This window comes from Dendropsophus ebraccatus, chromosome 4, assembly GCF_027789765.1.
Source record: "Dendropsophus ebraccatus isolate aDenEbr1 chromosome 4, aDenEbr1.pat, whole genome shotgun sequence".
Taxonomy (NCBI): Eukaryota; Metazoa; Chordata; class Amphibia; order Anura; family Hylidae; genus Dendropsophus; species Dendropsophus ebraccatus.
Genome location: NC_091457.1, coordinates 91,589,816 through 91,615,129, shown reverse-complemented (window position 1 = coordinate 91,615,129; position 25,314 = coordinate 91,589,816). Strand labels below are relative to the sequence as shown.

The window sequence follows — 25,314 nt, the reverse complement described above, 5'->3', positions numbered from 1 at the left end:
AAAACTGCCTTGATGGTGGGCATTAAGCTGAAAAGACCAATAGGCTTCTCTCAGTCCAATGATGCGCTCCCTTTTAAGTCTGCCAACAGGGCAAATGAGTGTGTCATACAGTCATGTCTAGCAGTCAGCGATCGCTAACCAAGATTTGCACTACCCAAAAGTAGTCTCTGAGAGTCTCTTTGTAGGGCAGCAGGGGAACAGTTCCCATCCAATCATTTACATACTATATCTGCCTGAGACATAACAGCATGCTGAGTTTTGTTGGGTGCATCATTTTTTTTGGCATTGAATACTTAGGTTCCTGCTTAGTACAGAGGACATGGACTGTAGGTGACAATACTGGACGGCTGAACGTCTAATCAGATTCAGCAATACAAATTAGAGAGGCCGGGGACAGGATGGGATAGTGAGTGTTAATACTGATGTTAGTACAGGAGGTAGAAACAGGTGGATACTTTCTCTACTGCAGCAGTGGAGAACATACGTCCTATGATAGATACAATATACAACACAGATAAGGATATGCCGCCTGATTCCCAGATCACCAAGGCAGAATTCCTCATATGAAAAATGATAATACATCACAGGACTGACAGAAAATGTTTATATTGTAAAATCACAAGATGCTGCAAAGAAACCTCCCCTGCAGCATCAGTATTAACCCTAGATGTACTAGTTGCAGTAACATGACTTTTTTTTTCATTTTCATTTTACAATATATGCTGTGTTTCAATTTCCAAAATTCAATCTCAATCTTGAAACATATGTATGTTTCAAGTGAATAGGAACATTTTTGTTTACATCCAGAGGCTAAACATCCACCAAAGGCTAGAATGTGGTACAACTGTATCCAGTCTAAGTAGTCCTTCTGATAGTGTGCTACAAATACAGCATTGTTACCTCAGAGACACAATGGTGGAGATTTATCAAACTGGTATTATGTAGAATTGTCTTAGTTACCACTAGCAACCAATCAGATTCCACCTTTTATTCCTCACAGATTCTCTGAAAAATGAAAGGTAGAATCTGATAGGGGAAACTAAGACGATTTTACTACTTTACACCAGTTTGATAAATCTTCCCCATTGTGTCTAGACTAGATATAAGCCCTTAGCTGTCACCAGGACTATATTTGTATGGGTTTCAGCCCCTGGAAGTAACCAAGAATATTTCCAGTAATTAATGGTAATTAAAGAGCTCTTAAATGGTGAAAATTGAATCAAAAAGCACATATAATAAGACATGACATCTCAAGCATTATGTAAAAATCTGATTTCCCCGCGAACCCAAATGACGGGCACATGAGGTCTGACATAAAAAGATCCAACTTAATAATAGAGCATACGAAGCAGGCGGGAATCATGCAGCTGAACAGCGCACTTCTTTGTTGCTATTATTGTGGTGAACAGACAAGACTATTCATGTAAGTGGCAGACGTCGGGGCATGTGATCAACCACTGTCCAGTTATAGGACTTAGATCACAGAGAGGACGCTCAACATAAGAAATTCTCATCTCATTACCATACTGTAAAGGGTAAAGCAAAGCTTTTAAGAAATGAGGAAAATCATTAAACTAGGAACTGTGGCCTCTCCTGGCCTGTGTTAGTAAATAATGGTCTAGGTTACCTTTTCTTATAGCTCTGTGTTATGTAATTGATCTGTATTCCTACTAGTAATAGATGGTTAAATAGCCTTATACTGTCTAACCCTGCTAGCTTTCATTGGATAGTCCCATGCTGCTTTAAACACGGAACGATTATCGTGCAAATTTGCGCGATAACGATTGAATTCGAACGATAATCGTACGTGTAAACACAGCGAACGATTAAGCAACGAGCGAGAAATCATTCATTTTGATTTTTGAACATGTTCTCAAATTGTCATTGGTCTTTCGTTCACCGATTTACCCTATGTGCGAGATAGAGTTAAGTGATCGCAAAACAATTTTTCCGTACGATATATCGTTCCGTCTGAACGCTGATCGTTATAAAAAAAAAATTGTTACTTCGAAATCGTTAATTGTACAATCGGGCCAATTATCGCTACGTGTAAACCCAGCATCAGACAGTGCAGGGACGCATCCCCACTTTGTAAGTGTCAGACCAAATGTGTCAAACCTGTGGCCCCCTCAGATGTTCCAATCATGCCTGGACAGCCTAAGGCATTGTCTAGCCAGGCATAATGAGAATTGTAGTATTGCTGGAGCTGGAGGGCCTGGCGATCACAGGGGATAGATTCTGATTAGGTGGATGATGAACGCCCGGGCCTCAGTACCTGTGTCCACGAATGTCAGATTGATCGCAAACTCCTCCCAGTGCAATTCGGTGGAATTCTCTTCCCAGTGTCTTAGCAATAGACCTTCCTACACTGGTTTTCCCAACTCCCGGAGGCCCCACAAAGCATAGGATTGGGCCTTTTAAATTATTCTTTAGCTGACGGACAGCCAGATACTCCAGGACTCTCTTTTTCAGCTTTGCCATGGCATAGTGATCATTATCCAGCAGGATTCTGGCTGCTCGGATATCCAGGCGATCTACAGAGAGGAATAAATCAAAAGCCAGAACAAGTTTACAACACCAATAAAGAGCTGTGCAGAGCAACCAGCCTGCCCGCAAGAAGATATTCATTCACCAATGAGAATAATTCAGTTATTTTCTTATTTCTGTCCCTATAATTCATTATCACTTTCTATCATTCTGTCAGATGGTTCCAGCATTGGTGGAATCACTGCTTGAGAAAAGATGGGGGATAGGGATTCTTTACTGGAAGAGCAGTCGGACTATGGAACTAACTTAATGAACAAGTTCAAGAGGGACCTAGACACCTCACACAAAAAATATAATACATGTTATGGGTACTATATTTTTTTTTTAATGTGGCATCTGGGGATTTGTAATGGCTGCCATATTTGGAGAAGGGAATGAAGGCTACCACAGATTTTGGTAGTTTTTTGATCCATAGATGGGTGAAAGGCATTGCATCATTCATAGAGGTCATCCTTATGTAGGGGAAATGGCTTCATCCTATCAGTCTCATAATAGGAAATCATTGTATACACAGTGGCGTAAAACAGATGCACAGATTTATCTTGTGTGTAAAATGCTTTCTAATACCTTTCCAATGATCCCCCAGCAGAATACTATGCACCATGATCTTAAAGGTAAATGATCAAACTGCGGCCCCATCCACATTCACCTCCTTCTTTTATAAACATTGGGCAGAGGCCAACACATTCATGTCTATGACCCAAACTAACAGCATAAAGATAACTATGATGCTTCCAGCTCTGGCCTCTAGACCCATCATTGGCTGGAACTTGTGTCCGTATTAAATCACTTCAGATGTACTGCTATTGCACTGCGACAGTACAACCCTATTACAAAAAAAACAACAGTCGTCATGTCAGTTATACAGACAGGTATGGACAGTTCTGTACACCATACCAGTCTACCTGCCACCGCAGATCTTGCCTTCCCATTCTCTAGTCTGTCAGTGCATGTTGTTTAGTAAAGGACCATGTATCGCAATATAGCAGAAAACGTCTGTCTGATCAAAGTCTGCGCAGCCCTTCCCCCTCACCTCACATCCCAGTGGTGTGCTGGTGGTACGTAAGTGCTCTGCACGGCCTGGTTTTGTCTGATCCTCCGTTTCATGTTACTTTATTAATTTTAAATTTAACTCGACTCCTTTGATCTTTAAAAAAGTTTACAGCTTAAAGCAAATCCTTTTCCAGAAATTGTTGTGTCGCGTCCTGAACAATGGGGCCTGTGACAATCCCCAATGCAGGATTAGGTGGGGTCTTCTGCCGCTCAGATGAAAAAAAGATATTACGGAGATTTTTAATAAGGAATCTTGTAGCCACTGTACTGATCATTTCATAACTGCCTGTGGGGGCCAGTATTATATTTATAAGGAAGTTTTAGTCCAGACTGATTGTCAGGACTGGTCCCATGTGGTAGACATGCACATAATATAGGGAGTAGGGTGCAATATAGTGTTGGAGCCCATATGAATTAACATCATGTTTTGGCCCTGGTATACATCAGCATACCCCTTTGGCAATAACCTGATTTATAGAACAACATTCAGGCCAAATGTGATGTAAATCCACTCTAACATCCTATCGTTATTTACCACAGCATTTTTCTAATCCATTGAATAACCAGGTACATCGTTAATCAGACCTCCAGGAAAGCTGGGTAACACGTTGGAGTTGTGATAGTTGAATAGACTTTCCAAGAAAGTCTTGAAAATCTGGGTGACAGTACCTTTTCTTACTCATTGCATGTGCCGTGCGGAGCTTGTGTTGTACCGCAGACAACAACATGCAGCTCATTTTTAGTTCTGTGTCACACGGCTGGAATGTCAGGCATCCCTTGGGGATAAAACAATGTTTTGCTCAGTCCAAGCAGCGCTCCCCCCTCCTGTCCCGTGCGTAGTTAAAGGTTCCTCCTTGCTCTGCAGAAACAATGAGCTGGCTCCGCACCAAGCTCCTGTCTACTCTGTTCTTTGGTGCTTTTATTTTCTTTTCCTGAAATCGCAATGACGACGGAAAACGGACCGCCACAAAAAACAGAGAAAATCAGTTGCCTCTGGGAATGTTTACTTTTCTATTCCTCTGGTGTTTCGGATAATGTGGGGGCCTGTGGAGGGGATGTATACATATACTTTACCCGCACTAGGAGACAACAGTCAGCAATATGAACACCATCTTCTGGTACACCAAAAAACAAACCACCAAGTAATAAAACAGCACCCCCTAATGGCCATATTACTGTAAATTCCTTTACTTTTGAATCCAGAGCACTTGATGGGCACCAGAATATCAGGAATTCTGCTTGATCAGTTTTACTGATAACTGAATCAGGAGACTAAAAACAAACTATACTAATTTATTAAGAATTTTGAAAGTTACGCCTAGGTTTTCTAGTTTTTCATAACAAACGGTAATCTGGGACCTATTATAACTCCTAATACAAGATTAAAAGGAATTATACAGCATGTTCAAAAGGGTTCCGCAAATATGGCTTAGGCAAGAGAAGAAATTTCTAAAGTTATCATAGTCTGTAATAGTCTATATCTATTCTGTAGTAACATCCGTCTGCCCAGCCTAAAATAGAGAAGCACAGCTATTGCCGGTCAATTTCCAATCTAAACATGGACCCCTGACTAGCAATCCTCCTACAGTCCAAACCAGCCCGGGAATCCTGAAGGAGAAGTGGGGGTCAATGACACAAAACAATGCACAATACTGTATGCAATGTATATATCAAACAAACACCCCTCAAGAACGAACAGTTCTTTGAGTCCTGGTAATGACAACATAAATATAAAACTGAAAAAAAGGACAAAAGTCTTAAACAAAAAAATCTACTAAATTAAATATCTGTCCGAGAAAGGAAAATGTAAAAGGGTCAGGAAATTTGGAGAGTTCTGCTTTGCAGTGTGTAAACAGGTTATATAATGAGATACTATCTGGGCACTGCTGCCACCTGCTGATAAGTTACTGTTACTGAGGTGTCAAATACACCAGTGAAAAATAGCAAAAATAGCCCTACAATTAACCTTTATGATCAAGAAAAGTGCCAGACATCACTGGAAACATTTTAATATTGAAGGTCACTTGACAACTGCAGAACAGTTTCTGCTGACTGCACCACATTATCCAGCCATGAATTTCAGATGTTAACCAAAAAGTCAAAAGTTTAGCTTAGTCAAATGCTGCCCTCCTTTCCTTAAAGGGGTTATTTTCGCTGGACAATCCCTTTAAGTATAGACGTGCTAACTCAACTTGGCTGGATGTGCACTTGTCCTGAATGGGGAGACAGATGTCATACTACTCAGGTTGCCTAGCTATCCAAGCACAACATACATGATCCTTCTCGCCTTATCTTCTGTCCTGTAACAGTCAGGTGGTTCCAAAACACAATAGATGCTCGACCCTACCAAAATAAGTGGGTACAGCAAATACTTTCCCAATTTATTAGTGCTTTAAACAGCAGAATATTACAGCAGTTTCAGTTTTACTGCTGCAGTGCACAGACATAACTTTCCATGCAACAGTTTGCACATATGCTGCTAACTTATTCTTGGTATTCCTGCAGTGTCATCTGTTTCATTCCAGCTCAGCTGCATCCAAACATTTTATTACAGCAGCTGCAGAGTCATGTGACCACATTGGCAGGCAGGCGTGGGTGAGAAAATAATGAACAAGTAAACTCCTAGTACTTCCGTTGTGCTGCTCCTGAGTCATGTTGAGGGCCCCTGGCTGCCATCTTCAGCTGGAAACTGGGTTAAACACGTACCCGGCTCTTCCAGGAGCAATGTCATTGCCTGGCTGAGTGATTGCATGCTCAGCCAGTCAGTGACTGGGGCAGTGTCCTATCCAGTCACTGATGGGCTGAGCGGGCAATTACCAGCCAGGCCATGACATTGCTGCTGGAAGAGCTACAGGTCACCAGCGGCTGTGAACGGGACCCCGAGTTAGCAATACGAGGCACAAGGACTGGTGAGTTAACACTGTTCATTATTATTTCCCCGCACTCCCCTGCCGGTCTGTATTTTTTCCATTTCGTGGGACTTCCGCATTAAGTCAAACTATGCTGGAATAAAACGTACTAAATGTATTACGAAAACTTATATCTTTAAGCTAGAGCAACAGATTGAAATAAGAGTTATATTTCCTGATTCAGGGTATAAAGCTCTATTGTACTCTGCCTTTACCTTAGAGGCATGGCCCAGGGTGCCCTAGGACTGCTTCATTGGCATGTGTCCTTGCTTCTGACCACCCCCCTTACATAGTCAGACGTCTCCCTTAGTTTAGTCAGTAAAAGTCTGCTGTCAAAAACACTGGTAGACAGGTGTCAGAGGAGTGTGGGCATAGGTGCCCTAGGAAGCAGAGAAGCAGCTGATGATGCAGGGGACACATCAAAGACGCTCTGAGATAATAGAGTACAGGGAACCATAGGGCACTCTTCTTAGACACTATCCACCAATGAATAGATGCACTTTTAAAAAAAAATAAAAACTTGCAAGCAACTTATAAAGCAATGACTGTACAGTGCTTCTAAGGATTGCTGGTGGGGTTACAGGTTCCCTTTAAGGAGCTTTTCCTAATATTTATACCATCTACTAGGACCCCCACACATCTATTTTCATAAAATTATACAAATTGCAGCCAAAAAAACAGCAGATGCTAATATTGATATGTTTACTATGCGGCAATCTAACTGCAGCTCTAGACTAGGAGCCAGAGGGGGTCCCAGCAATCAGCCACGGCGAACCTGGCTGTCTGTTTAATGGCAGAACATCAACCTGGATCAAGCACCCTATGTTTTGCCTGCTACAGCCCCACAATAAATCATGGAGGCTTGAAGGTGCGTGCATCTGCATTCAGCATCCTGCAGCTTTCCCATGGGAAGAGGGCATTGTATCAGTGCAGGGTTCACGCTGTGCATTAGTGCTGCTAGTCTTGGATCTATTCCTAAAATAACAGCTGTTCCAACTGCTGACACCAGATAGCAGCGGCAGAAAGTTTACAAAGTCGACTCATTTTCATGGGGAACGGATTGTAAAAACAGCAAGAAGCAGAAGACAGCCCGCAGACACAAAAAATTACAAATATTATTTCACACGCCGATGAGCCGGCATCTCATGTTTACACTCACAATGAGCGTGGGAAGAAACACAAGCCAGACAATTGTGACAACACAAACACACAATGAAACAGCTGCCACACACACAGGGGGCGCTCCAGTCACTTATCTGTATAGTATTAAACAGTTTGTGATATAACTACAGTGCAGTGGCAATACTGCTTATACCTACTAACCCTACAAAGTGCAAAGTGAGCATGATTATATTATTACAGACAGGGCTGTGGGATCAGTAGAACACTACTGGTAATCACATGATGGTGATGAAAAGTCTGGTACCTAAAATAGCTGGAGATGGAAGTTTGGTTAATGGACCCCACAACCTTAATTACAGAGGCTATAATCTTGTGCATAAGGGGCAGTACTACAGTAGTACTGTACATAGGGGGCAGTGTTATAGTCAGGGCCGGCTCCGGGACTTTGTGGGCCATGGGCGACAGAGCCTTAGCGGGCCCTTTTGTGGATCAAGTTATGTGGCGATAGCCCCCTCTGTCAGGCAAACATCTTAGACACTTTACTTTTTCAGCACCTTCCCCTCCTCTATACAAGCTCCCATCATTGTGCCCCAAACATTAACAGGACCCTCTTTTTGCCCCTATCTGTAGCTAGGCCCTCTCTTTGTGAAAAAGAACTCTGCCATTTTGCCCTTATGAACTGTGCCAATGCCCCCTATTAAAGTGTGACAATGTCCCCTAGATAAACTGGGCCACTGTCCACCTAAATTATTGTTTTCCAACCAGTGACTCTTCATGTGTTGTCAAAATACAAATCCCATCATGTCCTGCCAGCAGTGGATGATGGAAGTTGTAGTTTTGCAGCAACTGGAGAATAATTCAAATGTTGGAGAACACTGGAGTAAATAAACTCTCCTACTAAATCTTTGTTTCCCAATCAGTGGCCTTTCAGCTTCTACCAAACTATAACTCCCATTATGCCCTGCCAATAGTGAATGATGGGAGTTGTAGTTTTGTAGCAACTGGAAAATGACATGTTAGAGAACACTGGACTAATGAACTGTCCCACATATCCATGTTTCATGACTCTTCAGTTGTTATCAAACTACAACTCCCATCATGTCCTGCCAGCAGTGCACGATTGGAGTCATAGGGGGAGATTTATCAAACATGGTGTGAAGTGAAACTGGCTCAGTTGCCCATAGTAACCAATCAGATTCCTCCTTTCATTTTCAAAAGAGTCTGTGAGGAATGAAAGCTGGAATCTGATTTTACACCATGTTTGATAAATCTCCTCCATAGTTTTTTTTAGCAATTAGAAAGTCATAGGTTACAGAACACTGCACTAAATTAACTGCTACAATAATCAGTGACTCTTAAGCTGTTGCCAAAATACAACTCCCATCATGTCCTGCTAGCAGTACATGCTGAGGGGTTGTAGTTTTGCAGCACTTAGAGAGTGACATCCTCTGTAAACAGTGCCCCTTTCCCCTTTGTACACTCACCATCACCTGGCCAGGAAGCTGAGCTGCTCTGGCCTCCTCTAATCAGGTCTGGGGCAGGGCAGAAAGATGCAGGGGGAGCAGATCACACTGATCTGCAGCACAAAGGAGACACTGGCTGGCCGGGCAGGGAGAAGAATGTTCCCTATCTCCAGCCAGTCTCAGGCATTGCATTGTATTAGTGTTTAAAAGACACAAATATATTGTAAGGCAGACAGGAAGTCTCCTTCTGACAGCTCTACCTCCGCAATGATTAAGTAAGTAATGGCAGGAGTTGGCCCCTAGGGGCGCTGTGGCACTTCCCCGGGAAAGCTGGGTGCTGACGCCGGCCCTGGGGGGCAGTGTTATAGTACTTATAGTGTTTTACCTAGGGGGCAGTACAATAGGAGTAATCGTATTGTACATAGGAAACAGTATTATAGTATTTATAGTCCTTTCATGGGGGGCAGTGTTCTAGTAGTTATAGTCTTTTATATAGGTGGCAGTACTACAGGAGCAATCACATTGTACATAGGAAGCAGTATTATAGTAGTTATAGTCTTTTACAAAGGGGGCAGTATTGTATTATAGAAACTGTGCACAGCACTCTTCCTAGAATATAAACTCTGTCCTCCATCCTGAGGGATTGTGGAAAGGACACACAGAATTATTACAACTGCCAAATGCTATGGTCCTCACCTCTAGTGCTTTTATTCCAGGGAAGCTCAGACATCAGCTCCAGATAATTCCTGGTCAGAGCATACTCTGGCATAGATTGCGGCATTTTCTTTAGCCTGAAAGATGATGATAAAAATGGAAATACTACTTAAGTGAATGGGGGGACTTGCGTTGTATTGTACTGACATATCGTCCATCCTCACCTCTTCATCTCCTTTACGCACACCTTCATTGCTGGCTCCGGCATGCTGCACGACTTTATCTTCTTCTCCAATAAGATAATGTCATCCGAATCCTCATCATCTTCATCTGCACTTTCCAATGAGAATGGTTTACCTGCTCCCCCTCCGAGCTTCCTTAGCGGACGGATTGCAACAATCTAAAGATAATGAAGACTATTGTGTTTGTAATTTCTCATCCATTAACCTTCACATAATGGTCTTAAAAGGAATCTGTCAGCCCATCTCCATGCTATGAGCTGCAGACATGGCCTGGATGCCAATGGGGCAATAAAGTAAATGATACTTTTTTTTGAAGGTGATGGCACAGTCAGAAGTTTTAAAAGCAAGTCTTTATCTTGGGCACAAGTTTCAAGGAGATGGGCACGGTTACAGGAAATGTATGGCCATCTTCATTCACACTGGTACAAGACAGTAACTTGAAGCATTACATACCCTTTTGTCATCATCTGTTTTGGGGTTGCGTGTTTTGTGGAGAAGTTTTAACCCTTCAATCTGACGCAGCAAGAGTGGAATGGTCACTTTGAATCTCTCTTCCAGCTCAACAGCATCAAGAATCTGTTGCAAAAAACATATAAATTATAGATGTTATTTTAGAAAGGAGCCTATTGCCAATGAGGGCTGAATGAGAAACCAACAGTATAGGGGCGATTTATTATTATAGTGTGCATTTATAGTTTCCAAGAGGATTCTGAAACTACAGACTACTTAAAAGTCTACCTGTCGTTATAACTTAATTTAAATCAACAGTAGATGTGAAATAAAGCAAGTTTGCAATTTACATTCATTATTTTTTGTTGTTATCATGCTGTAAGACAAAGCTGAACTTACCAGAAATCCAGGTCCAGTCTCCTGAATGCAGATTTTCTGACTTGTGCTGGTTGAGAAAAAAAACAGACTAAACAGAGGAATTCCGGCCAGTACAGAGAGTCACAGCTCAGTGTGTCCATCAGTCACATGACTGCGCTCAGATGGCCTGGGATACACAGGACTTCCTTTTTTCTGACTGTTTCCTGCTTTTTGAGAAAAAAAAGGCAGAAAACAGGAAGTGCCGTGTTTTCCATAATAACTACAAAATAAATAATCCCCGTGTTCTTACCCGGCCGGGGTCTGCGCTGTTTTCGGCTGCTGCAGCCGAAAACAACAGAGTGCCGATCTTATTGATCTATGCAGTATAACTATACTGTACTCAATGATAGATCAGTGTACTTATACTAGAAGTCCCCCAGGGGTGCTTCTAGTATAAGTGTAAAAAAAAAAAGTTATTATAAATAAAAAGCCCCCTCCCCTAATAAAAGTTTATGGAAGCACAGATGTATGTATGAAAAGTAACATGTCTCCTAGACTTAACAGCTATCTAAGGGTCCATTTACACAGAAAGATTATCTGACAGATTATCTGCCAAAGATTTGAAGCCAAAGCCAGGAATGGATATGAAAAAAGGAGAAATCTCAGGCTTTCCTTTATGACCTGATCTCTGTTTATAGTCTGTTCCTGGCTTTGGCTTCAAATCTTTTTCAGATTATCTGTCAGATAATCTTTCTGTAAATGTAAATGAGCCCTAACAGTGTTGGCAATTTGTAACCTGAATTACAGGCGACAGTTTCCTTCTAAGGGTACGTTCACATCTATAGGATCTGAAGCAGATCTGCAGCAGATTTGTTGCTATGTTCAGTTATTTAAATGAAATCAGCTGCAGATCCTGTAGGTGTGAACGCACCATAAAGGGGTATTCCCATAACCTATACCAGTGCTTCCCAACCTTTTCCACCTCGGGGCATACCTTGGGAAAAAATTTTTCCTCAGGGCACCCCTACTAAATAATGTTCTCCAAAATAAGAAAACGGTCATACAGTGACTCACAGGTGACGTCTTCTTTGATCTGAGGCGTCACTTTCCCTTTTCCTCTCCATCCAGTCCAGTCCTCCATGATGATTTCTTCCAGATATGTTTCATCTCTTCAGAACCTCCGAGACAAACAATTTAGGCTCCGCACATTTCTAGCAACTTCCTATCCTTTCTCCCTCCTGTAGGCTCCCAAAGTAACTGCGCTGTTTGGTGTTATGTGCAGTAAAGCGACTAGGAATGTGGGATGCCCCCTGTATGTAGAATCCCCTGCTGTGCCCATATACTAATAATGCCCTTTGCTGTGTACCCCCATACAATAATAATGCCCCCAAATGTGCCCCCATACAATGCCCAAAATATGCCCCCATAAAATAATAATGCCCCAAATATGCCCCATGCAATAATAATGCCCCAGATGTGCCCCCATGAAATAATGCCCCCAGATGTGCCCCCATGAAATAATGCCCCAAATATATCCCAATGCAATAATAATGCCCCCATGAAATAATAATGCCCCCAGATGTGCCCCCATGAAATAATAATGCCCCCAGATGTGCTCCCATGAAATAATAATGCCCCCAGATGTGCTCCCATGAAATAATAATGCCCCCAGATGTGCCCCCATGAAATAATAATGCCCCCAGATGTGCCCCCATGAAATAATAATGCCCCCAGATGTGCCCCCATCCTACTCACCTAATCCAGGCTGTGTGGCTGCAGGGAGCAGCTCTCCTTCTCTTCTGTCTCCATCTTGTGAGCTGCGGGGACGGAACCTCCGGCAGGCGTGATGACGTCACATCATCACGCCTGCCGGAGAGGTTACGTCCTGGCGTCCCATAGGCCGCAGGTATGAAGTGCCAGCGGCCTATGGGAGTGAATGTAGGAGCAGGACGCTGACCTGCTCCTACATTCTGCTCACTTTAATGTTCCGCCTGCTCACAGTGCAGGCGGAACATCAAAGTAATCGGTGCATCCCGAGAAGCTGCGGCCACGCAGTGCATATTTCCCACCGGCATCTCCCGCGGCACCCCTGGCAGGTTCTCCCGGCATCCCAGTGTGCCGTGGCAGCCTGGTTGGGAATTGCTGACCTATACTGTTAACAACTTTGTTTCCCTAGGTGGCCGGGCTGTGACGCACTCTGATGCCGGGAGCTTTAGGAATGGCAAGTATTAAGCCCCTATTACACAGGGCGTTCCCTGCTTGCTGCCAGCGCTATTACACGCATAGGCAACGAGCGGGTAACAGCCTGGGGGGGTGCAGGGAGCTGCCCGGGTGATGGCTAGATCGTCCAAGCAGCCCACAGAAGACAGTGGTGGTCTGCTGACGCCACTCCTACAAAACATTGGCAGACAGACAATGATCAGCTGTCATCATTCGTTCGAATATGGCCGATAATAGTTTGGTCCGATTGTTCGACATTTGAATACGAGTGGCCCAAGAAGTTGGCAGGAACCCTAGAGAGTCCAGGAAAACATGAATATTGCCTATGAAAACGCAATGCTGCAATATTTGGTGCAGTGAACTTTACAGTAAAGCCCACATTATCTTCCGATCCCTATAGTAAATGTTTGTTTACTGAGCTTATTACATGGCTTGATTATCATGCAGAAAGGGCTGCACAGAGATTTTTAGCGATGTCCGTGCAGCCCTTGCTTTAAAAGTGAAGTTCAGACATTATCTATCATTCTCACTACACATATCAGTCAGCAGGACACACCACACACATTGCTATTTTCACCTGCATTTGTTGTTGTTGACTGATGAACCTTGTAATTGGCAAGCAGGAGTTGGCAGGACCCCTGCACCTCAGATTCCTGTCCACCACTAAGCTCTGCCAGTATTCCTGATAAGCCTCACCCCTTCATTTAACCCCCTCCACCCCCTTTTCACATTCTGACTTCTCTACACAGGTGAAATGGGTAAATTTAGCAGTTTTCATACGTCAATTTATATCATGCGTCATGGTGCTTGATCAAGTAAAAAGTGATCTTTTATTAACTGCATATTGTGCTAAATGGGCGGAGCTTCACGGCAACAGCACCACTTAGCGCCGCCCACAGCGCCACTGTTGGCCCTGCCCCTCTGTGACACAATCGGCACATAGGCCCTGCCCCCTTGACGCCCATTGGTATGGGCCGACCTCGAGGGGGTGGAGCCTAGACCTTTAGGCCAGCCTGTTTCAATGGTCGTCATGGAGGGGTGGGGCCAAAGGTGGTGCTGTGGGCGGGGCTTAGTGGCGCTGTTGCCGTGAAGCCCCAACCACTTAGCATAATCTGCAGTTGATAAACGATCATTTTTTATGGTGCGTTTACACAGGCAGATTTATCTGTCAGATTTTTGAAGCCAAAGCCAGGAACAGACCATAAACAGGAAACGGGTCATAAAGGAAAGACTAAGATTTCTTCCTTTTTCAAATCCATTCTGGGGTTTGGCTTCCAAAATCTGCCTGTGTAAACGCACCATTACTTGAACAAGCACCATGACGCATGATATAAAATAAGGTATGAAAACTGCTAAGTTTACCTTTTACACCTGTGTAAAGAAGTCAGAAAGCAAAAAGGGGGTGACAGTGTCACTTTAAGCCCTTGGGTTTTGAACTGCAGGGAGGGTGCTGTGCTGGGGAAAAGTCAGCTGCAAAGCTGTTCATGGACTGGCCCACTTAGCACACTGGTCCATCTGGAATTTGCCCGAATTGCCAAATGGGCAGTCTGGCCCTGTAAGTGCTCCTGCAGTAGTTGTCAGCCGAATGTTCATGTTTAGTATCAGCTTGTCTTTTGAGTAAAATGCTTGGGTAGTTGAAATCCTACATAACCGGCCCTTCTCTGCTCTGACATCATCTGTTGGGTGAGAGTCAGGAGGCCCCCCATACAAATTAGAGAGTTGGACAGTCCTGCTAAAATCAGCGGGGTAAGCTGACTTTCTACTAAAGTATATAGGCACCATAACACACTGTGGCAAACTTTTAGCACATGACAGACTTGTGCTGTTGACATGTTTTTCACAGAAAGGAATGTCATGACTGGATACAACTGTAGCAAGCCCTCAGCTGTCATAAGTATTACTTCTGTAAAGGTTTGCCGCTTCTAAGTGGGAAAAAATAATGTTCCTAATAAAAGACAGGAAGTCATGAAAACTGATGAAGAACTAAAATAATATATCAGAAATGTGCAGAACTTTACATTATATGACTACATATAAAGCTCTGTACAAAAGTTAGTGTCGGAGCGTTGCAGAGGTAAATGTAGGAATTCCATTCCAAGTTTAGGAAAAACTACATAGAGAATGAACAGTTTCCTTGCACCTTTGCGGCGCTATAGCAATATGGTATAAAATTTAATTATGTGGAAAATCTGCAAAAAAAGATCATAACTTAGGACCAAAGCGTTTTACTTTGTTCCTACTGTAAAGTCGCTTGTCTCATCTGCATTCTGCTCATCAGGCTGTGGGCTTTGAAGTCTGCTCCGCGACTCTCCTCGCTAGGTGCTGGGAAAAGATGGGAAACTTCTCCCAGCTTCCTAGTACTGGAACCAGCATTCCCCAGCACCTTGGGAGGAGCACCACGGAGCACCAGTAAGTTAAAAGGCAACCGGCTGATGAGCGGATTTCAGAGATATCAGTGCTTCGCTGCTATTGTAAATTCCCTCATCTCTAATCATAACTCACAAAGTGGCCTTTATAAGGTTACAGACATAATACTTTTCATAATGCTGACCTGCAGTTTCTCCTCATTGCTGGTCCGAATGATTGACGTCAGTACATCTGGAAGCAATTCCTTGGGGAGATTATTCAGTAACCTCTTCAGTTTAGCAACTGCAGGCACAGAGCTATCCAACATGCCCACAAGCTTAAAGAAGAAGAAAAAAAAAAAAAAAAGATTATACATACAAACATATTCACCTCTTATAATGGGAAAGAGGGTGACAACAAGCAAGTACAGCAAAGGTCATCACCCAGCTTTCATTAAACTAGGCAGATTTGTTACGCAGAGACTTCTAGGTAATGCCAAGTGATGGCAGATATAAAAGCAGTTATGATGGCCAGATATGTGACGGCTCACCGTTACCCACCTGTACAGCGTACTTGTAAAACTGATCAGAAAGTTCACCTAGCGCCTCCTTAAATTCCTCTTTACTGCTTAGTTCTTCCAGCCGGTCCAGCTGCTCCACCTCAGCAACAGGATATGGTCGTTCCTTCAGAACCTCCACAATCTGAAACCGGCACAGACCTGTTACCAACAAAGTGTAATGTGGCTTCGGCCAGTTACTGCCAACGACCTGCACCACCAAGGCGGCTGTTCCGATCCTACACAGAGAACAACATATAATAACAGAACTGCAGGAACTTGCACAAGTTATAAAGCATTAATGCTGGATTTAAAAAAAGTGTTGATGTCCCTGGGCCACCCCCTGGGGTTCCAATTATAGACTGGCTTAGCTGGGGCTCCAATGCAAATCTACTGGCCCTTTGGTTACCCTCAAGCAATAACCCACTAATCTAGACATTTCACCTGCCTGCCAAAACAGACCTTTGATACTTCGCATAACACAGACGTGCAGCCAGTCATATTTTCTTCAGTGTGCTATGGCATGGCTGCCACAGGCTGTGTGCGTGTGTAAGTGCACTATGGCTGTCACAGGCTGTGTGTAAGCGCGTGTCTGTGTTAGAAAGAGACACAGAAATTAGAGGGGTACTCTGGGCAACAATGAAAAATCCAGGGGATGGGGCAGAAGGTGGTGGGGACATAATAAAGAATTCCTATTTACCGGTCCCCATGCCCCTGCAGTGCAGTCCCCTGCTGGGCTCCTGATTCTGAGATGTCACAACCCCACTCAAAAAATGCCCACTCAGTGAGTGAGGTGGGACACGGCTGCAGTCACTGACTGGCTGAACGGGTAGTTCCTGTGGGACTGCGATGATTCAGGAGTGCGGATGCTAACAAAAAGCTCATAACTCTGGGCCAATAGCTGACCTCCTATATCACAGGGATCTGGCATTGTTAGCGTTTTCTTCTTTGCATTTGGTGAATATTTACTTAGAAACATAGAAGACTGTCTGCAGAAAAGGACAACCTGCTCCATCTAGTCTAGTTCTGAGTTGTTCAGGACACGGTGGCTGGAGACTAGCTGCATCCACTGCACACACAGGAGAATCTGCTTTATATCTTTGCCCTATTCCCTCAGAAGTCGCTCCAGGATCATGTAGGACATCAGGAGGAAGCTGCTGAGCCAGTTCTACTATATACTAGTGTGATAAATACCTCCCCTGGTGTCTGACTGGCCATTTAGTAGGCAGCTGGAGTCAGTCCCTGATAAAATTCAGAAGAGTCGGAGCTGTGGCTTACTGACGCCACAGCTCTGGTGTAAAGGGACCTTTTCTGGTCACACCAGGAGGTTGTGTACATGGGATGCTGGCAGTAACGTAGTTTGGTGGGGGCATAGGGGGCGGCCAACACAGGCACAGAAATATTTTGTTAGTTAATGCTGTCTGTAAAAGCTATTGTTTTTCAGACAGCCTTAAAGGAGAATTCCGGGGTCTGGTAAAAAAAAAACAATTTTCAAATAAACAAGGGATCATGTCTAACTTTTATGTAGTAACAGTTTGAGCCCAAAATGGTTTCTCTCTGACCCCCACATCACCTGTTCTGATCATCACCTGGTCTCTCTTCACTTCCTGTTTGAGCTCCCAGCTCCTCTTCCTCGTGGCTCTTACAATGCCACACCTACTGTACACTCCCCTCTGCTCTTTGTCCAGCCCACCTTCTGAATATTCTTATTACTCTCATTAACCTATATCCCCGCCCCTTCATCCTGCATAGCATCACTAGTACGGAGTCTGCATGGCCTGAGGGGACCTGTTGCTGAAGTCTGAAGTATCTTCTACCAACAGCTTAGCAAAATAGTAAATCATTATACTCCAAAAACAGCACATAGATATGCACCTTTACTATCTAACATATAGTGTAGAAACATGACAGTATTGATTTCACATCCCCTGTTGTAAACCCCCCCCTCCTCCCGTTATGATCGCTGCACAGACAGCCTGGCCGGCTGAGGAGACAGTGAAAGATTATCTCCCCCTGCACTCCCCCCTCCCTTCCTCCCGTTATGATCGGTGCACAGAAGTCCTTTCAGTGTCTGCACAGCCTGCCTGACTTTCTGTGCACCGATCATAACGGGAGGAAGGGAGGGGGGAGTGCAGGGGGAGATAATCTTTCACTGTCTCCTCAGCCGGCCAGGCTGTCTCCTCCTGCACTCTTCTCTCCACCCCCCCACCCCCCCTCCTCCTGTTGAGTGAACAGAGTGAGGTGTTTGCAGAGCCTGCATAAGCCTGTCATGCTTTCATCCACCTCACCTCCCACCCCTGTTCTGGTACCTGCCTTCCACCTCAATCAAAATCTCTATTTCTGAATGTACTGAATGGTTGCAAACACAAAACTAATATGAATAGCAAGTACAACAACACTGAGCTGTTGCTAGCACTGGTGTATATACATATGTACTTGTACTTTTGCTAGCAACATCTATCTATCTATCTATCTTCTATCTATCTATCTATCTATCTATCTATCTATCTATCTATCTATCTATCTATTATCTATCTATCATCTATCTATCTCCTATCTATCTATCTATCTATCTCCTATCTATCTATCTATCTATCTATCTCCTATCTATCTATCTATCTATCTATCTATCTATCTATCTATCTCCTATCTATCTCCTATCTATCTATCTATCTATCTATCTCCTATCTATCTATCTATCTATCTATTATCTATCTATCTATCTATCTATCTATCTATCTATCTATCTATCTCCTATCTATCTATTTATCTCTATCTATCTCCTATCTATCTATCTCCTATCTATCTATCTATCTATCTATCTATCTATCTATCTATCTATCTATCTATCTATCTATCTCCTATCTATCTCCTATCTATCTATCTATCTATCTATCTCCTATCTATCTATCTATCTATCTATCTCCTATCTATCTCCTATCTATCTATCTATCTCCTATCTATCTACCTACCTATCTCCTATCTATCTATCTATCTATCTCCTATCTATCTCCTATCTATCTATCTCCTATCTATCTATCTATCTATCTATCTCCTATCTATCTATCTATCTATCTATCTATCTCCTATCTATCTATCTATCTATCTATCTATCTATCTATCTATCTATCTATCTATCTATCTATCTATCTACTATCTATCTATCTATCTATCTATCTATCTCCTATCTATCTATCTCCTATCTATCTATCTATCTATCTATCTCCTATCTATCTATCTATCTATCTATCTTCTATCTATCTATCTATCTATCTATCTATATCTATCTCCTATCTATCTATCTATCTCCTATCTACCTACCTATCTCCTATCTATCTCCTATCTATCTATCTCCTATCTATCTATCTATCTCCTATCTATCTATCTCCTATCTATCTCCTATCTATCTATCTATCTCCTATCTATCTATCTCCTATCTATCTCCTATCTATCTATCTCCTATCTATCTCCTATCTATCTATCTCCTATCTATCTCCTATCTATCTATCTATCTATCTCCTATCTATCTATCTATCTATCTCCTATCTATCTATCTATCTATCTATCTATCTATCTATCTCCTATCTATCTATCTCCTATCTATCTATCTATCTATCTATCTATCTATCTATTATCTATCTCCTATCTATCTATCTATCTATCTATCTATCTCCTATCTATCTATCTCCTATCTATCTATCTATCTCCTATCTATCTATCTATCTATCTATCTATCTCCTATCTATCTATCTCCTATCTATCTCCTATCTATCTATCTCCTATCTATCTCCTATCTATCTATCTCCTATCTATCTCCTATCTATCTATCTATCTATCTATCTATCTATCTATCTATCTCCTATCTATCTATCTATCTCCTATCTATCTATCTATCTATCTATCTATCTATCTATCTATCTATCTATTATCTATCTCCTATCTATCTATCTATCTATCTCCTATCTATCTATCTCCTATCTATCTATCTATCTCCTATCTATCTATCTATCTATCTCCTATCTATCTATCTCCTATCTATCTATCTATCTATCTATCTATCTATCTATCTATCTATCTCTATGCCAATAATATCATGGTGTACACACAAGGGGATGGGCAACAGCATCACTAAAAAATGCAGCTCCCTGCTTCCCTACTGCTGCAGTGTCAGTGACACTGCTCTTGTTGTTCTATTCATTGCATATAGAGGACGATAATACTGACAATAGATCATAATACTGATGCTCCCTGCTGCTCTTGGTGTTCTATTCACTGCATATAGAGGACGATAATACTGACAATAGATCATAATACTGATGCTCCCTGCTGCTGCAGTGTCAGTAACACTGCTCTTGGTATTATATTCAGTATATATGGATGGCAATAATACTGACACCAGTATTGGTGTCAGTGTTATCACCATCCATATACATTGAATAGAACACCAAGAGCAGTGTTACTGACACTGCAGCAGCAAGGAGCATCAGTATTATGATCTATTGTCAGTATTATCGTCCTCTATATGCAGTGAATAGAACACCAAGAGCAGCAGGGAGCAGCAGTATTATGATCTATTGTCAGTATTATCGTCCTCTATATGCAGTGAATAGAACACCAAGAGCAGCAGGGAGCAGCAGTATTATGATCTATTGTCAGTATAATCGTCCTGTATATGCAGTGAATAGAACACCAAGAGCAGTGTCACTGACACTGCAGCAGCAGGGAAACAGGGAGCTGCTATTGTATATGAATTTCCATTGCTGCTATCTTTTTATAGTGCCCCATAAATAAATAATCTGAGTGAAAAAAGGCAAACATTATAAAAATATCATGTTTTTAGCCATTTTGGCTTACCTTTCCACAGAGGATTACACAGGCATCAAAGTAAACTTTCACACTGCAGCATGCCAGACGAGGAGTAATGAAAACAGTCCAAGACAAGCCAGGTTCTAAAGAAAACTTTTATTGTTTTGCAATTTGTACATGTTAGGGGGGATGGGAACAGCATTGCCCACCTTAGCTCACCTTAGCCCACCACAATAAAAAGCTCTACTCATCGGCTAGGCACACAGCAGTCACATGGTGTTCAGGGCTGTTTGCTCTGCCCTGAGAACCATGTGACCAGAAATCCCGTCCAGGAAGGAGGAAGTGCTGATTGCCTAGTCTGCATATGCATGAGGCTGGGGGCGTGCCAAGGCTCACAGGCGTGCCAACTGCACAGAAGAACACTTCAGGAACGCCCCGGATCGTGACGTTGACTGCTGCACGTCACGACCCATGAAGCTGCAGGGGACCAGGGACTCGTCGTGACATAGGCAAGAGAAGAGGAAGTAGTGGACTTCCGGCGGCTGGAGGCAGCAGGAAAACTCTGGTAAGGGAATGTAATCAGTAATCAGTGTATATTGAGATGTTATATAACTTTTTATGTGGGGAGGGAATAGGGCAAAAAAATTTTCACCGGACTTCTCCTTTAACAAATGTCTAATGGCTTTAATGGGCCCCTGGCCAGCACCCAACAAGTGCAGGCCCCCTGTACCTGGGGGGCCCACTCGGCTGCTATGCCCCATTATTTAATTGTATGCTCTCCTGAGGAGCACATACAATTTAGGACGGCAGGCTAATTGACAAAGCAACAAGAGCATTGACTCTCCCCACTGCCAATCAGTGGGAGGGCCTGCCTTAGGGCTGCTGCACACAAGTGACATCACTCGTGAGCTCGCAGAGCAGGGAGAGAGGTGACTCCAGAGGACTACAGTGTTGCATCCGCGCAGGGACAATGCTGCCATGTGGAACATTACTGCTAGGGGAGGGGGGGGGGGGTCTGCTGGAGGGGATGCCTATATGGAGGCTACTGCTTTCTGGGGGTGGTGAAATTGCCTGAGAGGTTCTATATGGGGGAACAGAGCTCTCTAACTACTACATGAAAAAAAAGAGGATGTGGATGTGATGTGGATGGATGGATAGATAGGTCTATTTTCAAGCAGTGTTCTGAAACATGTCTGATGGGTAAATAAATTCACTATGTTAGTACATTTTGGAGTGTTGCAGTTTTTTTTTTTTCCAGGCAGCTACTGTATGTTTTTTCCATTTCCGGATAACCCTTTTAATTTTTACACAGTTATATATGTGAACTGTAAAAAGTCTTTTACACTCTTCTCAAACCCTATTCATCATAAGTAATATGGCAGAATATATTCTTTATTATTATTATTATTATTTGGAAAGCATTGTCGTCTGCTGCGGTTCCCTATTGGTAACAATTGGCTGGGGGCCCACTGAGACTCACTCGTCCCCCTTAGGCTCCTAGCTACGCCCCTGGATGCTGGGTGTATATTTACTTAGTATCTGTGTAAAAGTATGTCCAGGAATACCATATTGTAAAACATCTACAACATTCTGTCATCTTTGGCCTTCACCTCTGTGTCTTTTATTCAAATCTGATAGAAAGCAAAAGGTAACAGTTCAAAGTCTGAAGACTGGAAGGAGGGTGCACAGTGTTATTAGCACTGACAGAAGAACATTGCCAGACAAGCTACCTGCATGGAATTATCCTAACAAGGGACAGCACAAAGCAGCAGGGGGCTACAGAGGATCCCCCCACATGGGAGGGAGGGTGATGTAACAGATAAACCCCCACAGGGGACAGAGTGCGGCACCTGGCAGCACCCCACACGGGGGACAGAGGGCGGCACCCCACACAGGGGACAGAGGGCGGCACCTGGCAGCACCCCCACACAGGGGACAGAGGGCGGCACCCCACACAGGGGACAGAGGGCGGCACCTGGCAGCACCCCACACAGGGGACAGAGGGCGGCACCTGGCAGCACCCCACACAGGGGACAGAGGGCGGCACCTGGCAGCACCCCACACAGGGGACAGAGGGTGATGTCACAGATAAACCCCTACTGGGGACAGAGGGCGGCACCTGGCAGCACCCCCACACAGGGGACAGAGGGCGGCACCTGGCAGCACCCCCACACAGGGGACAGAGGGCAGCACCCCCACACAGGGGACAGAGGGCGGCACCTGGCAGCACCCCCACACAGGGGACAGAGGGCGGCACCCCACACAGGGGACAGAGGGCGGCACCTGGCAGCACCCCACACAGGGGATAGAGGGCGGCACCTGGCAGCACCCCACACAGGGGACAGAGGGTGATGTCACAGATAAACCCCCACAGGGGACAGAGTGCGGCACCTGGCAGCACCCCACACGGGGGACAGAGGGCGGCACCCCACACAGGGGACAGAGGGCGGCACCTGGCAGCTCCCCCACACAGGGGACAGAGGGCGGCACCTGGCAGCACCCCCACACAGGGGACAGAGGGCAGCACCCCACACAGGGGACAGAGGGCAGCACCCCACACGGGGGACAGAGGGCGGCACCTGGCAGCACCCCACACGGGGGACAGAGGGCGGCACCCCACACAGGGGACAGAGGGCGGCACCTGGCAGCACCCCCACACAGGGGACAGAGGGCGGCACCTGGCAGCACCCCCACACAGGGGACAGAGGGCGGCACCTGGCAGCACCCCCACACAGGGGACAGAGGGCGGCACTTGGCAGCACCCCACACAGGGGACAGAGGGCGGCACCTGGCAGCACCCCACACAGGGGACAGAGGGCGGCACCTGGCAGCACCCCACACAGGGGACAGAGGGCGGCACCTGGCAGCACCCCACACACAGGGGACAGAGGGCGGCACCTGGCAGCTCCCCCACACAGGGGACAGAGGGCGGCGCCTGGCAGCACCCCACACAGGGGACAGAGGGCGGCACCTGGCAGCTCCCCCACACAGGGGACAGAGGGCGGCACCTGGCAGCAGCACCCACACAGGGGACAGAGGGCGGCACCCCACACAGGGGACAGAGGGCGGCACCTGGCAGCTCCCCCACACAGGGGACAGAGGGCGGCACCTGGCAGCACCCCCACACAGGGGACAGAGGGCGGCACCCCACACGGGGGACAGAGGGCAGCAACTGGCAGCACCCCACACGGGGGACAGAGGGCGGCACACCACACAGGCGACAGAGGGCGGCACCTGGCAGCAGCACACACAGGGGACAGAGGGCGGCACCTGGCAGCACCCCACACAGGGGACAGAGGGCGGCACCTGGCAGCAGCACCCATACATAGGAGGGATGGTGGTAACACAGAGGCGTGTGGCACCTAGCAGCACCCAGCCTGTACAGGGGGCATGTCAGACTAACTAACATCAGCTCCACAACATGAAACAACCTGGCACCTGGTGTGTATTTATAGCTGGGGCAGGGGTTCCCTCACTCACCTGTGCATGGCAGGCAGCTCCTCGCTGTCAGTGGCAGGGTCACTGGTGTTCGGGATGACCCCGATGATCGTGCTCTTCAGAGAGGTTCCTCGGAGCAGACGGCTTCGTACTAACTCCATGTTCCCGGGGGTGTCCACGCTGCAGCGCATACTGGAGCCCGGCAGCAGCACCCCATCCCGGGTGAGCAGTAGTGGCAGGCGCCGGGGGATCTGGATGGAGCCGCCGGTGGTCATGATCAGCGTCTTAGGAGACAACTCAATAATGTCAGGTGGTAATCCCGGCCGAAGGGCAAATTCCGGACTACAAGTACGGAGAGCACAAAGCGGACAAACAAACTCAGATCTCGCTACTCCTAACTGCTTACTGACATCTAGTGGTCACTGGCGAAGACTACAGCCCCTGAGAAAAATGCAAAGGGGGAGGGAGGGCACTGAGGTGTCAGCAGGTTAATGCCGTCTGCAAAAGCTATGGCTTTTGCAAACAGCCTTAGCACGTTCGTAGTGGGCCCCCAAGACGGCGTCAGCACCTGGCAAAGAGAGAGAGAGCTGGTGCTGGAGGAGCAGGAGAGAGCCTCAGCCCAGCATGTGGTGAGTGCTGCAGGGAGGCTGGGGGTTGGGGTGAGGGTGGACCTCTCGGCAATACAGGACGCTTATCCCCTTCCCCTGCACTCAGTGCCCCTGTGCTTCTTTACCTGGACCTGCTAATGTTGTAATATACTGGGAGCACAGGGGGCACTGACAGGAGGGGAGTCTGGAGACATGGCAGCTTTATCCCAGCACTGTCTCCTGGCTCTACTCCTCCTTCTTCTCACAGTCCCGACTACCTCATGTTACAGCAGAAAGTTCATGTGAGGAGGAGATAGGAGCCTGAATACAGAGGATGGGGGATTAACCCATTCGTGCCTGCACTGCTGCCTGCACAAGTGGAGAGACACTACTTTTATTGTCTGTTCCCATATTCCCTATTCACTGCAATTTAGATCAAATTGTAATAGACTTATATTACTGTAAATGTCCTATTTCTATACATTTCTGTACATGTCCTATTAGTCACATGATTCTAATCACCATTTGTTCTGTTTTGTTGCTGATATCATGTAAACTATGTTC

At 45.1% G+C, this 25,314-nt stretch overlaps 1 protein-coding gene across 1 annotated transcript in view; it reads right to left on the bottom strand.

The window, feature by feature from the left end:
* LONP2 (lon peptidase 2, peroxisomal) overlaps positions 1-24,509 on the bottom strand; it is a 70,494-nt gene extending 45,985 nt beyond the window's left edge. Inside the window, exons 1-7 of the mRNA XM_069966252.1 lie at positions 24,206-24,509; positions 15,924-16,158; positions 15,569-15,700; positions 10,444-10,566; positions 9,973-10,148; positions 9,791-9,885; positions 2,276-2,534 (exon numbers count right to left, since the gene is read on the bottom strand). Of these exons, the coding sequence (XP_069822353.1) occupies positions 2,276-2,534; positions 9,791-9,885; positions 9,973-10,148; positions 10,444-10,566; positions 15,569-15,700; positions 15,924-16,158; positions 24,206-24,438 (1,253 nt within the window). The 5' untranslated portion in view covers positions 24,439-24,509. The remainder of the gene's footprint in view (positions 1-2,275; positions 2,535-9,790; positions 9,886-9,972; positions 10,149-10,443; positions 10,567-15,568; positions 15,701-15,923; positions 16,159-24,205) is intronic.
* Between the last annotated feature and the right edge of the window lie 805 nt (positions 24,510-25,314).